Here is a 17,151-nt window from a genome sequence, read left to right as displayed (position 1 = left end):
AACTGTTAAACCAAAAAGCCAAATCTGCCCTATCATTTCCCCCCTAGACAGGTTATCCTTTATACCAGCCTTATCCTTTATACCGTGTATTAAATCATATTATAACAAGAATCAGCAAGTGAAGTCCCCTTCTACCAATTTCCTGCCTCACTAGTTTCAAGCAAGTTAATCCAGAAACATTCCACAATAAAACACATGCTATCTTCTTGCCTTTTGTTGCCTGCTTGCTCCTTCCCCAAACACATGTGCCCTTTAATCTCACTGGTACTATCTTTTTAGACACATCTTATATCACTAGGTGACTTTCAAAAATCAGGAAAATGTTATGACTCCAATTCTCCAAGGCTCAAGTACGTTTAAATAAGGTCTGTGGCTCTTCTAGCCATATAGAAACACAAGGAACTTGGCAGAATTTGAGTCTTGAGTTACAGGCCTCCTAGGCTGATAGCTGATTACTTCCACTGCCTACAAATTTAGACCTAAGTAGATTAGATTCCTAACCATTTTTTATCTAGGCAACTCCTTACTGGACTTCATCAGTCTAATCTAAGATGCCATCAATTTGAGACTCAGCAGTATTTTGTGTACTACTGAGAAAAGGAAAAAAGGTGATTAAACTATGATTTGACATGTTTGTGATCCATACCAATTTCAGGGATATTAACTTGTGAAAAATATGTGCATCTTTGAAGATGAAAAATGGTAGTTGGTTTCCAGGGGTGTTGCATCTTCTCCCTCCTCTCGAAGTGTCTGTTGACATTAAATTATTTTTTCATTTTTTAGAGAGACAGCAAGTGCAGGCATGAGTAGGGGGAGAGGCAAGAGAGGGAGAATCCCAAGCAGGCTCCACGCTCATTGTGGAGCCCAACATGGGGCTTGATCCCATGACCCTGGGACAATGACATAAGCCATAATCAAGAGTCACTTGACTGAGCCACTCAGGCGCCCCTCTGTTGACATATTTTTAATGTAGAATTGAATTTAAGGAGACCATTCTTTTTGGAAACCAACTCTTTTGGTTTAACTGCCTATGGAATCCAGCATTTTGGCTAGTTTCTCAGGGTTAAAATTTTCAACATCTCACCAGAATCCTGCTACCTCAAACAGGTGATATCAGGATGTGAACATTTGGTAGGAAAAGAACACAGGTTAGAGAAGAGACAAAATCCAGGTTGTCAACCATTGTTTTCAACACTCTAATGTGTGTGTGTGTGTGTGTGTGTATGTTTAATTTGAAAACTTTGCATCATACAGAAACTTTGTATTATACAGGTAGTCATTTCTGGAGTCTTCAAAAGAAAAACCAAAAGACCTTAAAACAAGCTTGAGAAAACCTGTCACAAGGAAAATTTTATTTTATTTTTTCAAGTTACAAAAATATGTGCATGTCAAAAATACAGTCTTAGTCCACAGAAGAGTAGTTCCAGCCATTTAAAAGTTATACAGAAGGAAAAATCAATGTATATAGGAATCGTAAAACAATACAGTATAACTGCTCAATTCAGTTATTGCTAGTTATATGCAGCTTTTACTTGAGACTGTTCTCTACAAGGGAAAGGGCAGTGTTTGGGCACTGGCTTTTGCTGATACAGGCGTTAAATGGCCAACCCCAGATTAGAATAAGCTCACTTTGAGTAGAATATACCATGTAAGCTTTGCTCAGTACCACAACGGAGTGTGGTCTAAATTTCTGTTCCACCTCCTTCTCCTAGTTGGTTCTATTATCAGAAGTAAAATGTGTAGTTTGGGGCAACAGTAAATGAACTGCTTGTTTTCAAAGTAAGTGGTGAGAAACAGGGACTCTGAGTTGCAATGGAGAAATGAAGCTGGCACGTTTAGCTTAAAAACACTGAAACAATATGTTAAAAAATGTTAAAGTGTAACAAAAAAACCAACGCTAGCCTTTTCTCTTTAGATGTCGAGATGCAACATGAATCAGTCTGTTCTTTTGAAGCCTAGGAGTTGATGAAAACCTGCCTTCCTCTTTTCTCTCTTTAAAAAAGACAGAGACCTAGCCACATAACAGGAACATGTTTAAAAATAGTTCCATTTGCTTCACAGAAGAACAGCACGTCAAATTAAATAACTTTAACTTTAAATAAGTAATAAAAAAAATGCAGACGACAGTGTAAACAACAGAGAACAAATCGCTTACTTTGGGGGTGGGTAATACACAGGAGACGTTTGGCCTGAAGTTCACATGGAAGACTTAGCAGGTAAGAGTGTCCCAAATATATAGCAATGGCTTTGTTTCCCACTTTCCTGTCAGACCCTGCAGGGTCAGGCTTATTGCTGACATTTAACCCCCATAAGTTCTTGAATACATTTGAGATAAATATTGGTGGGAAGTATGAGGCGAACTGGAAGAACCTTTCAAAATCATTCTTAGAACAAAAGTGACACTCGGGACCATTTGGCAAGGACAATTTATGACTTAAACCCTAAAAACAGGTGATATTTTCAGGAGGTAGAAAACAAGTACCAAAAATGTACCATTTGGCCACCCTTCTTAACTTTTGGCCAACCTTGGATCTCTCCATTTTTCACTCCCCATTCTCCCAATAAAGCTATATTAGTCCTACTATACCATTCGGTACCTAACGTTATAAACTTGGAGCTGCCACAAAAAATCTTTTTAAGTAGTTTTACTTTGAAAACCACTGAGTATATCTAATGCTCAAGTATCAACTGGGAACATTTTAGTAAATAAATTCACTCCATAGGGAAACATGCCGACATAAAACAAATACTTAACATGAAAAAAAGACGACTGAACATCTCTATATGCTAGTACATCAGGGCAACTATGCAAACCTATATTAGTAATACTTTCACTGAACTGATTTGGAAAAGCCTTAGGTTAAAACTGCATTACCAGCATTTACTGGCAATAGCTCTATGTCTTACTAAAAACTTAATCTAATAACAATGAAAAACTCCGCTTTCTCCCAGAGAGTTATGTTGTGCTGATATCCCATAGATAATATTATAAAAGAATTTCATTTTTGCAATAGGCTGGGCTCACAGTGAGTATGTTAATACAGAAACCATGTGTACAATATAACTGTAAGAATGTCATGAGTGAAATGCATATAAGGCATGTAAAAAACTAGCATTAAAGCTCTTAAGGGCAACGATCCAAACTGGCAGCTGCTAGAAAAGGCGCTGCTATGAATAAAAAAAGTATTAAAGAAACACAGTTTCGGCACATACTAGTTTCTAGTGCTTCCACAATGAAATGAATTACTTCACATAAATTTCTGTTGCTGGAACTAATGGACCAAAGAAGAATGGACTTTAAGTACTAGCCCAATCTTGGAAACGAAAGCAATCGCTTGCAATCTTCCACACGGTGTTTTGAGGATTAGACTGGGCGGTCAGCAGGAAGTTCTGGTTGAAGTAGTGTTGTTTGTTTCCATCAAACTTCACAGTTCCACTGGTCACAACGAGAACTGTGGTCTGCGCCTGAGTAGCTTGCTCTTCACCCACATTAAGGAAAAAAAAAATAGAGAAGAGGTCACAGTTTCTCTCAATAAACAGATTTCCAGGCTTAAACTACAATGCTTATAATTTGACACAGCAAAAGAGTTTCATCAACTTTCTCGACCTTGAGCACAATCTTGAACCTGTGCTCTCAAAAAGCAGAAAACTAAATAATCATTTCAAAGCAGATTAAAATTATTTGCAGTCCAGAAAGATTTGGGGTACACTAAAGTTTCTAAGTGAAGAGCTTATATCTAGCACAGGACCCTTTGGTTCCTGCATTTATCCATACTTCATTGGGTTTCTAACAGAGCTGTTTCTTAGTTTGCTTCATTTTTAAAATTTTTTTAATGTTTATTTATTTTTGAGAGAGACAGACATAGCATGAGCAGGGGAGGGGCAAAGAGGGCGATGCAGAATCTGAAGCAGGCTCCAGGCTCTGAGCTGTCAGCATAGAGCCCGACGCAGGGCTCGAACTCACAAACTGTGAAATCATGACCTGAGCCAAAACCAAGAGTTGGATGCTTAACTGACTGAGCCACTCAGGTACCCCTGAATTTTTCATTTTTAACTTGCTCAAAAAAGTAATTACTTCTGGACTTATGTGTTTGGATTCTGGGAAGATGGCGGCGTAGGAGGACGCTGGGCTCACCGCGCGTCCTGCTGATCACTTAGATTCCACCTACACCTGCCTAAATAACCCAGAAAACCGCCAGAGGATTAGCAGAACAGAGTCACCGGACCCAAGTGCAGACGAGAGGCCCACGGAAGAGGGTAGGAAGGGCGGCGAGGCGGTGCGCTCTCCACGGACTGGCGGGAGGGAGCCGGGGCAGAGGGGCGGCTTGCCGGCCAAGCAGAGCCCCCGAGTCCGGCTTGCAAAAGCGGAGGGGCCTGACGGACTGTGTTCCGACAGCAAGCGCGACTTAGCGTCTGGGAGGTCATAAGTTAACAGCTCTGCTCGGAAAGCGGGAAGGCTGGAGGACAAAGGGAGGGAGAGCTGCGGAGCCCCCCGGACGACAGAGCTCAGTTTGGTGGGGAACAAAGGCGCTCGCCAGCGCCATCTCCCCCGCCCATCCCCCAGCCAAAATCCCAAAGGGAACCGGCTCCGGCCAGGGAAATTGCTCGCTCCGCGCGAACACCCAACTCTGTGCTTCTGCGGAGCCAAACCTCCGGCAGCGATCTGACTCCCTCCGGCTGCCACAGGGCCCCTCCTGAAGTGGATCACCTAAGGAGAAGCGAGCTAAGCCTGCCCCCCCTGCCGCCGTGCACCTTGCCTTCCCACCCCAGCTAATACGCCAGATCCCCAGCATCACAAGCCTGGCAGTGTGCAAGTAGCCCAGACGGGCCACGCCACCCCACAGTGAATCCCGCCCCTAGGAGAGGGGAAGAGAAGGCACACACCAGTCTGACTGTGGCCCCAGCGGTGGGCTGGGGGCAGACATCAGGTCGGACTGCGGCCCCGCCCACCAACTCCAGTTATACACCACAGCACAGGGGAAGTGCCCTGCAGGCCCTCACCACACCAGGGACTATCCAAAATGACCAAGCGGAAGAATTCCCCTCAGAAGAATCTCCAGGAAATAACAACAGCTAATGAGCTGATCAAAAAGGATTTAAATAATATAACAGAAAGTGAATTTAGAATAATAGTCATAAAATTAATCGCTGAGCTGGAAAACAGCATACAGGACAGCAGAGAATCTCTTGCTACAGACATCAGGGGACTAAGGAACAGTCACGAGGAGCTGAAAAACGCTTTAAAGGATATGGAAAACAAAATGCAAACCACCACGGCTCGGATGGAAGAGGCAGAGGAGAGAATAGGTGAACTAGAAGATAAAGTTATGGAAAAAGAGGAAGCTGAGAAAAAGAGAGATAAAAAAATCCAGGAGTATGAGGGGAAAATTAGAGAACTAAGTGATACACTAAAAAGAAATAATATACGCATAATTGGTATCCCAGAGGAGGAAGAGAGAGGGAAAGGTGCTGAAGGGGTACTTGAAGAAATTATAGCTGAGAACTTCCCTGAACTGGGGAAGGAAAAAGGCATTGAAATCCAAGAGGCACAGAGAACTCCCTTCAGACGTAACTTGAATCGATCTTCTGCACGACATATCATAGTGAAACTGGCAAAATACAAGGATAAAGAGAAAATTCTGAAAGCAGCAAGGGGTAAACGTGCCCTCACATATAAAGGGAGACCTATAAGACTCGTGACTGATCTCTCTTTTGAAACTTGGCAGGCCAGAAAGAATTGGCACGAGATTTTCAGGGTGCTAGACAGCAAAAATATGCAGCCGAGAATCCTTTATCCAGCAAGTCTGTCATTTAGAATAGAAGGAGAGATAAAGGTCTTCCCAAACAAACAAAAACTGAAGGAATTTGTCACCACTAAACCAGCCCTACAAGAGATCCTAAGGGGGACCCTGTGAGACAAAGTACCAGAGACATCACTACAAGCATAAAACATACAGACATCACAATGACTCTAAACCCGTATCTTTCTATAATAACACTGAATGTAAATGGATTAAATGCGCCAACCAAAAGACATAGGGTATCAGAATGGATAAAAAAACAAGACCCATCTATTTGCTGTCTACAAGAGACTCATTTTAGACCTGAGGACACCTTTAGATTCAGAGTGAGGGGATGGAGAACTATTTATCATGCTACTGGAAGCCAGAAGAAAGCTGGAGTAGCCATACTTATATCAGACAAACTAGACTTTAAATTAAAGGCTGTAACAAGAGATGAAGAAGGGCATTATATAATAGTTACAGGGTCTATCCATCAGGAAGAGCTAACAATTATAAATGTCTATGCGCCGAATACTGGAGCCCCCAAATATATAAAACAATTACTCATAAACAGAAGCAACCTTATTGATAAGAATGTGGTAATTGCAGGGGACTTTAACACCCCACTTACAGAAATGGATAGATCATCTAGACACACGGTCAATAAAGAAACAAGGGCCCTGAATGAGACACTGGATCAGATGGACTTGACAGATATATTTAGAACTCTGCATCCCAAAGCAACAGAATATACTTTCTTCTCGAGTGCACATGGAACATTCTCCAAGATAGATCATATACTGGGTCACAAAACAGCCCTTCATAAGTTTACAAGAATTGAAATTATACCATGCATACTTTCAGACCACAATGCTATGAAGCTTGAAATCAACCACAGGAAAAAGTCTGGAAAACCTCCAAAAGCATGGAGGTTAAAGAACACCCTACTAACGAATGAGTGGGTCAACCAGGCAATTAGAGAAGAAATCAAAAAATATATGGAAACAAACGAAAATGAAAATACAACAATCCAAACGCTTTGGGACGCAGCGAAGGCAGTCCTGAGAGGAAAATACATTGCAATCCAGGCCTATCTCAAGAAACAAGAAAAATCCCAAATACAAAATCTAACAGCACACCTAAAGGAAATAGAAGCAGAACAGCAAAGGCAGCCTAAACCCAGCAGAAGAAGAGAAATAATAAAGATCAGAGCAGAAATAAACAATATGGAATCTAAAAAAACTGTAGAGCAGATCAACGAAACCAAGAGTTGGTTTTTTGAAAAAATAAACAAAATTGACAAACCTCTAGCCAGGCTTCTCAAAAAGAAAAGGGAGATGACCCAAATAGATAAAATCATGAATGAAAATGGAATTATTACAACCAATCCCTCAGAGATACAAACAATTATCAGGGAATACTATGAAAAATTATATGCCAACAAATTGGACAACCTGGAAGAAATGGACAAATTCCTAAACACCCACACTCTTCCAAAACTCAATCAGGAGGAAATAGAAAGCTTGAACAGACCCATAACCAGCGAAGAAATTGAATCGGTTATCAAAAATCTCCCAACAAATAAGAGTCCAGGACCAGATGGCTTCCCAGGGGAGTTCTACCAGACGTTTAAAGCAGAGATAATACCTATCCTTCTCAAGCTATTCCAAGAAATAGAAAGGGAAGGAAAACTTCCAGACTCATTCTATGAAGCCAGTATTACTTTGATTCCTAAACCAGACAGAGACCCAGTAAAAAAAGAGAACTACAGGCCAATATCCCTGATGAATATGGATGCAAAAATTCTCAATAAGATACTAGCAAATCGAATTCAACAGCATATAAAAAGAATTATTCACCATGATCAAGTGGGATTCATTCCTGGGATGCAGGGCTGGTTCAACATTCGCAAATCAATCAACGTGATACATCACATTAACAAAAAAAAAGAGAAGAACCATATGATCCTGTCAATCGATGCAGAAAAGGCCTTTGACAAAATCCAGCACCCTTTCTTAATAAAAACCCTTGAGAAAGTCGGGATAGAAGGAACATACTTAAAGATCATAAAAGCCATTTATGAAAAGCCCACAGCTAACATCATCCTCAACGGGGAAAAACTGAGAGCTTTTTCCCTGAGATCAGGAACACGACAGGGATGCCCACTCTCACCGTTGTTGTTTAACATAGTGCTGGAAGTTCTAGCATCAGCAATCAGACAACAAAAGGAAATCAAAGGCATCAAAATTGGCAAAGATGAAGTCAAGCTTTCGCTTTTTGCAGATGACATGATATTATACATGGAAAATCCGATAGACTCCACCAAAAGTCTGCTAGAACTGATACATGAATTCAGCAAAGTTGCAGGATACAAAATCAATGTACAGAAATCAGTTGCATTCTTATACACTAACAATGAAGCAACAGAAAGACAAATAAAGAAACTGATCCCATTCACAATTGCACCAAGAAGCATAAAATACCTAGGAATAAATCTAACCAAAGATGTAAAGGATCTGTATGCTGAAAACTATAGAAAGCTTATGAAGGCAATTGAAGAAGATTTAAAGAAATGGAAAGACATTCCCTGCTCATGGATTGGAAAAATAAATATTGTCAAAATGTCAATACTACCCAAAGCTATCTACACATTCAATGCAATCCCAATCAAAATTGCACCAGCATTCTTCTCGAAACTAGAACAAGCCATCCTAAAATTCATATGGAACCACAAAAGGCCCCGAATAGCCAAAGGAATTTTGAAGAAGAAGACCAAAACAGGAGGCATCACAATCCCAGACTTCAGCCTCTACTACAAAGCTGTCATCATCAAGACAGCATGGTATTGGCACAAAAACAGACACACAGACCAATGGAATAGAATAGAAACCCCAGAACTAGACCCACAAACATATGGCCAACTCATCTTTGACAAAGCAGGAAAGAACATCCAATGGAAAAAAGACAGCCTCTTTAACAAATGGTGCTGGGAGAACTGGACAGCAACATGCAGAAGGTTGAAACTAGACCACTTTCTCACACCATTCACAAAAATAAACTCAAAATGGATAAAGGACCTAAATGTGAGACAGGAAACCATCAGAACCTTAGAGGAGAAAGCAGGAAAAGACCTCTCTGACCTCAGCCGTAGCAATCTCTTACTCGACACATCCCCAAAGGCAAGGGAATTAAAAGCAGAAGTGAATTACTGGGACCTTATGAAGATAAAAAGCTTCTGCACAGCAAAGGAAACAACCAACAAAACTAAAAGGCAACCAACGGAACGGGAAAAGATATTTGCAAATGACATATCGGACAAAGGGCTAGTATCTAAAATCTATAAAGAGCTCACCAAACTCCACACACGAAAAACAAATAACCCAGTGAAGAAATGGGCAGAAAACATGAATAGACACTTCTCTAAAGAAGACATCCAGATGGCCAACAGGCACATGAAAAGATGTTCAGCGTCGCTCCTTATCAGGGAAATACAAATCAAAACCACACTCAGGTATCACCTCACGCCAGTCAGAGTGGCCAAAATGAACAAATCAGGAGACTATAGATGCTGGAGAGGATGTGGAGAAACGGGAACCCTCTTGCACTGTTGGTGGGAATGCAAATTGGTGCAGCCGCTCTGGAAAGCAGTGTGGAGGTTCCTCAGAAAATTAAAAATAGACCTACCCTATGACCCAGCAATAGCACTGCTAGGAATCTACCCAAGGGATACAGGAGTACTGATGCATAGGGGCACTTGTACCCCAATGTTCATAGCAGCACTCTCAACAATAGCCAAAGTATGGAAAGAGCCTAAATGTCCATCAACTGATGAATGGATAAAGAAATTGTGGTTTATATACACAATGGAATACTACGTGGCAATGAGAAAAAATGAAATATGGCCTTTTGTAGCAACGTGGATGGAACTGGAGAGTGTGATGCTAAGTGAAATAAGCCATACAGAGAAAGACAGATACCATATGGTTTCACTCTTATGTGGATCCTGAGAAACTTAACAGGAACCCATGGGGGAGGGGAAGGAAAAAAAAAAAAAAAAGGACGTTAGAGTGGGAGAGAGCCAAAGCATAAGAGACTGTTAAAAACTGAGAACAAACTGAGGGTTGATGGGGGGTGGGAGGGAGGGGCGGGTGGGTGATGGGTATTGAGGAGGGCACCTTTTGGGATGAGCACTGGGTGTTGTATGGAAACCAATTTGTCAATAAACTTCATATAAAAAAAAAAAAGTAATTACTTCTGTGGCTAAGAGTTGCACGTTTGCTTTTGGTGTTAAAGCTCAGTGCTCACTAGAGGAAGACAAAAGACACAGAAAGACCATGATCTTACCATGAACTGGTTGGCAATCTAACATATTGACCTGGAACTCACTAGAAGGCAACATATCAAAGAAATTGGTTAGGGCTTCTAGCCCTGTAACAACATTTCCATTCCATATTAAAGTGGCCTTGTCCAGATACAGCCTGGTTAGTGCCTAAAGAGAAAGAAAAGAAAAAAAGATGAGGATTTTTGCTTCTGGGGAAGCATTTTACAGAAATGGGTTGAAGGGTTACAGGTGGCAGATAAACATTTCCACGGTGCTACTTCCATCTCTACTCCCCTCGCCCCCTGTTGCTGGAAGACACTGTGAGCAAGGTGGCTGCCTTCTATAGACTCTTGGCCTGAATAGATACTTCACTTTAGCCACAAAAAAAACTTGGTCTCCCAACTGGAAGAAAGTTTTAAATGTAAAGTTTTGCTTTCTGTGTTAAAATGAAGTAAACGATCACAAATTTCAAGCACACACAGCCCCAAACCAGCTTTAGTCTCCCTCAGTTTTCTAGTTCTGAGAATTAACAAAGTTGCCAATCAGGTCCTACCCATACATTCCAACCCTAGGGTTCCTGTAAGTGTGAGTCATTTAATGTTTGAACCATTTATTGTTGTAGGTTAGGAAGAATTCCTCTTACTACTACGCAAACAGCATATTTTGTTCAAAGGAATCACGAGTACTTGGTAAAGCAGAGTCCTCGATAAGTCAAGTAGTTAAGGCTGAAATAAGGCAAAATCCAACAGTTAACTCCCTGGTCACAGGAGTTTAGTGTCTCACAGGACACATTATTTGCTTAATTCTACAACTTCACTTGGATTAAAACACAAGCCCATTATCTTGACTCTGGTAATAAACTATGTTGCCTTTTTTTTTTTTTGCTACTTTGTTTTTGAAAGCAGCAAGACACAAAAAACATCCATTGTCAGGTCCCTTGCCCCTGTCCATGTCATCACACATCAAGTACCAGAAACTTCTTTTATCTTCTGTCTTAAAAAAAAGACATTTTTAGAGATAAGATATTAACTTCTGTATCTGCAGCATAAAGAACATTCTCTAAGGCAATCCTGTGTGGATAAAAGACCTAGGCAAGGCTGGAGCACACACTGAAAAAATCACTGAGAAGATACCGCTCAGGGATAAATCACAACAAAAAAGCTGACGAAGTGATAACTTGCACTGTTGGATACTAAAGTATCCAAACCATGTGGATCCTATTTCTGAGTACCAACTATAGCCATGAGCTTTAATCAGAAATTATTAATATACAAAATTAAATGGGCAAATCAAGGAATAGTCCCTGTAGTGCCAAGCCCCTTCACTAGCACTATAATACTATTTTAACCATCTTGGCTGAATGATGGGATTAAAAAAGGTAACATATTTAAGTAAATATGTCAGGTGCCGTGTCAAGTGCAGTAAGTTAGTTCCCATTTACCACCATAAAAGTAAAATGAAGTTAAGAAACGTTGGCAATTTGCCCAAGGTCACTCAATTAGGTAAACTCAACTCAAACTTGAGTTAGGATTCCAGAGCTCACACTTCCATGATATCACACCAATCCTTCCCTAAACAATGCACTTTATTAAAGAGCAAGTCTACAATCATCACTTATGCAAGTCAGATGAATGACTGACTGAGAAAAGACCAAAAAACCTGGTACTTAATAAAGAGTAATAGAGTCTCTAACACTCACCCGTCTTCTTTTGTCCATTGTCTCATAGTAAATATTGACAAATTCCTCAGCAGCTCTACATGCCTGATCTACATGAGTTTTAAAATCCTACAAGAAAAAATTCGTAAGTGTACATTACCACCGCCTCCAACTCCTAACAAACAGAAAACCAACAGAAGCTGATGATTGTAGCTCTATACACAGCTCACATTTTTCCATATAAATTTGGACATTGCAAAGTTCAGGGCTCAAAAGTCTCCAGTTTTTACATTTTTCACCATTTTAAGATACAAATATTAAGGGCATCTCATCCCTCATTAGTGAATGTTTTTCTCAAATATGAATTTACAATCTTTGCTTTGTAACTGGTACTGTTAAGGCTTTTTAGGCTTCCAGTATTTTACAAAACATTCACTTTAATAAAAATGATGTGGCCTGAACCTTTAAAAAAGGAGGGGGGGGAGCATTGAGTTCTCTAAGCCAGAAGTTACCACAAGGAGTTGTTCAGTGGGAAAAAAAACAGGGTACAAATACAGTTCAATAAAATACTTGAAAACAAGACAGGAAACTTCCTCATATTACGTAAAAATTCACTGGCATTTGTAAACAACTGTAAAAACGAAGAGAGATGTTGTCGGGGGTTTTCTCCTGCCGGGAGATTAAGTACCTTTTCCCCCAGCCATTCACTGAGCCCACCCTATTATTTGAATTAAGATTTAAATTTCATTTCTCTACCAGGTGATGGAAAGATAATGGAGAAAAAAGATCGCAAGCCATAAACAAACCCCAACATTCCTGCCTCCCACCAATTCCCATCTCGGGGTCCTTTCCAGCAACCCAAAGCAACTGCACAGACTCCGGGAGTCGGGGGCGGTTGGGGGAAGTGGGGGAATAGGGACCCAAGGGGGCTACAGAGAGCGGGCCCCGCCCCGAGGCCCAGCGGGCCAGGCCCTGATTCGCCACTGGACCACGTGACCACCAGCCAGCCCGGCCCAGTGCCCCTCCCCTCAGCCGGCCGAGTCGCGGCGCCACGGCACCCTGCCGCGGCCCCGGCACTCACCACAGACGTGGCCATCAGGGAGCTCGAAGCTGGTTTTTCCGGCGGTGGCGGCGTCACTGCCTCCTCACGTGTCCGTCTCCCTCGGCTGCGGGAGGATCAAATATTTAGGGAGACAGCTAAACCCGCCAAACGCCGAATTCTCCACCCGCCCATTCTCTCCCGGAAGTAGCTCGGTCCGTTGTTAAAAGCAGCCCGACGTTCCAACCTTAAGTACAGTTCCTTTCAGTTCCGACCGTACCCTCCCATCCGTCTCCTGTATTCGCTTGTTTGATATTTCTCTACTTCGTCGGGAAGAAAAATCACTCAGCTTTCGTTAATTGGATACTCTGACAGAAAGTATCCATTTTCCCAAGGACGTGGGACAAGCTAAAAATCTCTGAATGGCCCAATAGGAGGACTTCTTTGCTTCAGAAGGCGGGGCCAACGCTGGCCGAAGACCAACGAGAAACGCCCGGAGAGACCTGTATCAGTAGCCTATAGGAAAAAGGGGTGGAGCTTGGGGAAAGGATGGAAATCACACTGCGCATGACTGGTGGAGAGAGATTTAAAGTTCTGGAACATTCTGGAAGAATCTAGCCTCACTGAATTGAATCCTACCTGTCTCTAGCGTTTGTGAAATTATTCACAGTTTGATTTTGCGCTATTCATAAGGAAAGGCTTATCAAGTTCCTTCATTCTGGGAGGCTTTTTTTTTTTGTCTCTCAGACCTCAAATGAAGATTAGTATACACCGCCACTCACCCGCCTTCTGCAACCTACTCTCTTAACAGCTAAAATTTTACTGAGTGGTGACCACGAGCAAAGTTACTTTTCTAAGCATTTTAATCCATATTACTTCACTTATTACTTCAATAACAATACGAGACCGTCATCTCCGTTTTATAGTTAACGCACAGTGTGATTAAGTAACCTGTTCAGGGTCACAAACTAGTTGGGGTTCAAGTTCAAACAATTTAACTACCACTACAAACTGCCTACACTCTCCGGCATCCTTTAAAACCGTTCACCTCAAAGACACCAACAACTTCTGGGTCATCAAATCAGTTAGATATCTCTATAGCCTTACCACCCATAACTGGTTTCTGGCTCCTCATCATAATAGTCCCTCCTTCCTTGGTATCTTCGTGAATCTTCACGAGACCAGTCTCTTCTGTATCTTCTCATACTTGAACGTGTTTTTTTTCCCCCGCGGCTCTCCCCTCTTCAGACTAGCTTCAACTGCCAGCGCACCAGCTTCCTTCTATTGCGCACCCCCCTCACCCCCGCTTAGTGGCGTCACTTCCGGGGGATGTCTCGTTTTAAAACTTCTCTCCTCTCGCGTGATGTCAATTGCTACTCGTATGCTAATGAATCATACATAGTAACACATCTCCAGCTCCCACCTCTTCTCTGATCTCCAGGGCCACGTACGGAATTTCGCTAGGTATGAACACCAAAATGCACTACAGGCTTCTTGAGCTGCTTGAGTCCAAAATTTCAACTCATTATTTCCTCTGCACTTCCAATCTTATGCATTCGTTTAGTGATCTGTGCTTAAATTCTCGTAATCTTTATTTTTACCACCCCCATCATCATAATTCATTTGTTCATTGAACAAATATTGAGCACATACTATCGATTAGACACTGTGAACGGTTCTGGGAATAGAGTGGTAAACAAAATAGACATGATTCGTATCCTCATATAGTTCACAATATAATGGGAAGGCTACACAATAAAACATTAATGAACTGCAGAGGAATTCCAAGTAACTTGCTCGATTCTGGTCATTTTTTTCAAGCAACCTCTCTCTCTCCACTCCCCTCCCCTCCCCCCTTCCCTTCCCCTCCTGTCTCCTCTTCTCTCCTCTCTTTCTTTCTCTCTTTTATATACAAACTTTATAACTCTTTTCGTTTTTCCAAGATATTCCTAATCTTTAAAGATCTGGTCTCAATTTGCCTTTCCAGACTTCTCTGCCATTATTTACCAACATTGGCAAAGTTAACTACCACTGCTTGCCAAAAATGTCATGTTTACTGCTTTATAGGTGATTGTATTTCTTAACTGAGAGCTTAGAATGTGTCTAGTGTTTATTATAAGTTCATTCAATCCTCACCCCTGGAGAGAGACATATTATTATCTAGGTTTTTAAGAATTTAAAGTGAAGTTCAAAGAGGTTAAGTAAGTTGCTTAAGATGGCCCAGCTTTCAACTCACAGCTGTCTGATCCCAAACTCTTTGCTCTCAGAACACTCTGCTAGTCATGCATTTGCTTAAACTATGCTTCTTTTAAAATGTTTGTTCCCTACATTTCTACCTGCCCTTCAGGGACCAGAGAAGATGCAACCTTCTCTGTGAAGCCTTCCTTCATTTCATGTCCCCAGAACACCAAAGGCTGTGGCCTGTTTTATGGCCATGTTGTCTATTGGTGGGGGAACAATAGTGCTGGGAACTAGAGTGTTGGGAGTACTCAAAGGGGAAAGCTGAGCTAGAGGTGGTGGTAAGGGTCAGAGTTTTGCCCTGAATGTTTGCACAGAATTGTGTGCACTTTTATTGATGTGTTACAAGGGCAGGACGCTGGGCAAACACCATAGGAAACAATGTTGGGTTCTGGTTGCTCAAAACCGTGAATTTAAACCAAATGAAAACTATGTTTAGGGGGACAAATGGGAACCAGGCAAACAAGACATGGAATAGCTCTTCACTAGATAATTGCACACGTGTAAAAAGCAGGGAGATTGACTAGGAAGGGTATGAAAAGGCTTTTCTTGGGACACAGAATGGCATCCTGGTTAAGCATACTGTTCTTGGTACCAGCGTGGGTTCAAATGCTCGCCATGCCACTGAGGAGCTCTGTGACCTTGGCCAAATTACCTAACCATTCCATGCCTCAGTCTACCAATCTGTAAAATAGAAATAATAATATTAACACATACTTCATAACATTGTTGTTATGGGTATACAGTCCCTGCTCGAGGAATATAATTTTCCTCTACCCTCAGCAGGGATTATGCAGCCATCTATTCGAGAGTATGAAGTTGGGACATATTAGATAGCCTTGGTGTATTGGTGTATTGAGAGGCACCTGTACAGTCTGGGAGAAGGTTGGGTGCTCTTTAGTAACAATATGTTGGGTTGATTTGGATTGTTTATGGCTATGCTGTGCAGCCATTTTTCCTGGCCAGCCACAGACCTAATGGAATTAAGGCCTTTTGGAATTACTACCATCCCTATCTGAATCTTCACTTTGCTCTGAGTTTGAGATGGGCTAGGTTAGAACAATCAGGGAAGTGATCCGAGCAGTCAGGGCCTTCCTCTTGGGTCTCTGATTGGCAACCAGACTGTTCGCATTAAGTCTCATGCCCTACCAACTAAGTTGGCTAGTCACCCTTGTCCTGTTCACATCAGAGAGTGCTTCTAAAAACAGCTTGATTGAGATACAAGTAACATACCTTACATTTTACCCATTCAATGTGAACAGGTCAGTGGTTTTTAGTATATTCACAGAGTCACATAAGCACCACCATGAAACCATGAAATTTGAAAACATTTTCAATGCCCTGGAAAGAACCCCCTCCCTTCTTTTTTTTTTATATAATGGTTATTCATTAAAATTTTTTTAATGTTTATTTATTTTTGAGACAGAGAGAGACAGAGCGTGAGTGGAGGAGGGGCAGAGAGAGAGGGAGACACAGAATCCGAAGCAGGCTCCTGGCTCTGAGCTGTCAGCACAGAGCCTGATGCGGGACTCAAACCCATGAACCGTGAGACTATGACCTGAGCTGAAGTCGGACCCTCAACCGACTGAGCCACCCAGGCACCCCTAACCCCTTTCCTTCTCATTAGCAGTCAGTTACCTCTCCTCTTGCCCCCCACCTCCTGGAACCACCAATGTACTTCTTGTTTCTATAGATTTGCTTATTCTGGACATTTCATATAAATAGAATCAGACAATATGTGTCTTAGCATAATGTTTTCAAAGTTCATCCATGCTATAGCATCTATCCATACTCCAATTCTTTTAATTGCAGAGTAATGTTCTGTTGTATGGATCTACCGCATTTTATTTTTCCATTCATCCATTAATGGGTATTTAAGTGGTTTCCAATTTTTGGATATTATAAATAATGTTTCTATAAACATTTGTGTACGACTTTTTGTGTGGATATATGTCCTCAGTTCTCTTCGATAGAGAGTCTTGGAGTGGAATTTCTGGGTCATATGGTAACTTATATGTTAAAAAAATAAAATTCAGCAGAGGAAATTTTGAAGATCTTATTGGTTTTATTCAACAATTCATGAATTGGGCAGCATCCCATCTAGCAGATAGAA

General features: G+C 41.5%; 1 protein-coding gene across 3 annotated transcripts; it reads right to left on the bottom strand.

Moving 5' to 3' along the window:
- Positions 1–1,324: 1,324 nt before the first annotated feature.
- NXT2 (nuclear transport factor 2 like export factor 2) lies at positions 1,325–13,195 on the bottom strand. 3 transcript variants are annotated; one of them, XM_047082067.1, is made up of 5 exons: positions 13,048–13,195; positions 12,843–12,927; positions 11,804–11,890; positions 10,128–10,272; positions 1,325–3,479 (listed from the first exon to the last, which is right to left on the bottom strand). In XM_047082067.1, exons 2-5 carry the CDS (start codon positions 12,855–12,857, stop codon positions 3,298–3,300), a joined length of 429 nt encoding a protein of 142 aa, XP_046938023.1. In that variant the 5' UTR covers positions 12,858–12,927; positions 13,048–13,195; the 3' UTR covers positions 1,325–3,297. The 3 variants fall into 3 exon arrangements, with proteins under 3 accessions (XP_046938023.1, XP_046938021.1, XP_046938024.1); XM_047082065.1 differs by having other exon boundaries at positions 13,081–13,190; XM_047082068.1 differs by lacking the exons at positions 12,843–12,927; positions 13,048–13,195 and adding an exon at positions 12,568–12,655.
- Between the last annotated feature and the right edge of the window lie 3,956 nt (positions 13,196–17,151).

This window comes from Lynx rufus, unplaced genomic scaffold, assembly GCF_022079265.1.
Source record: "Lynx rufus isolate CCGP_SWC_20201006 ecotype Redwood Valley unplaced genomic scaffold, mLynRuf1.p SCAF_19, whole genome shotgun sequence".
Taxonomy (NCBI): Eukaryota; Metazoa; Chordata; class Mammalia; order Carnivora; family Felidae; genus Lynx; species Lynx rufus.
This window is presented reverse-complemented; position numbering and strand designations above follow the sequence as displayed.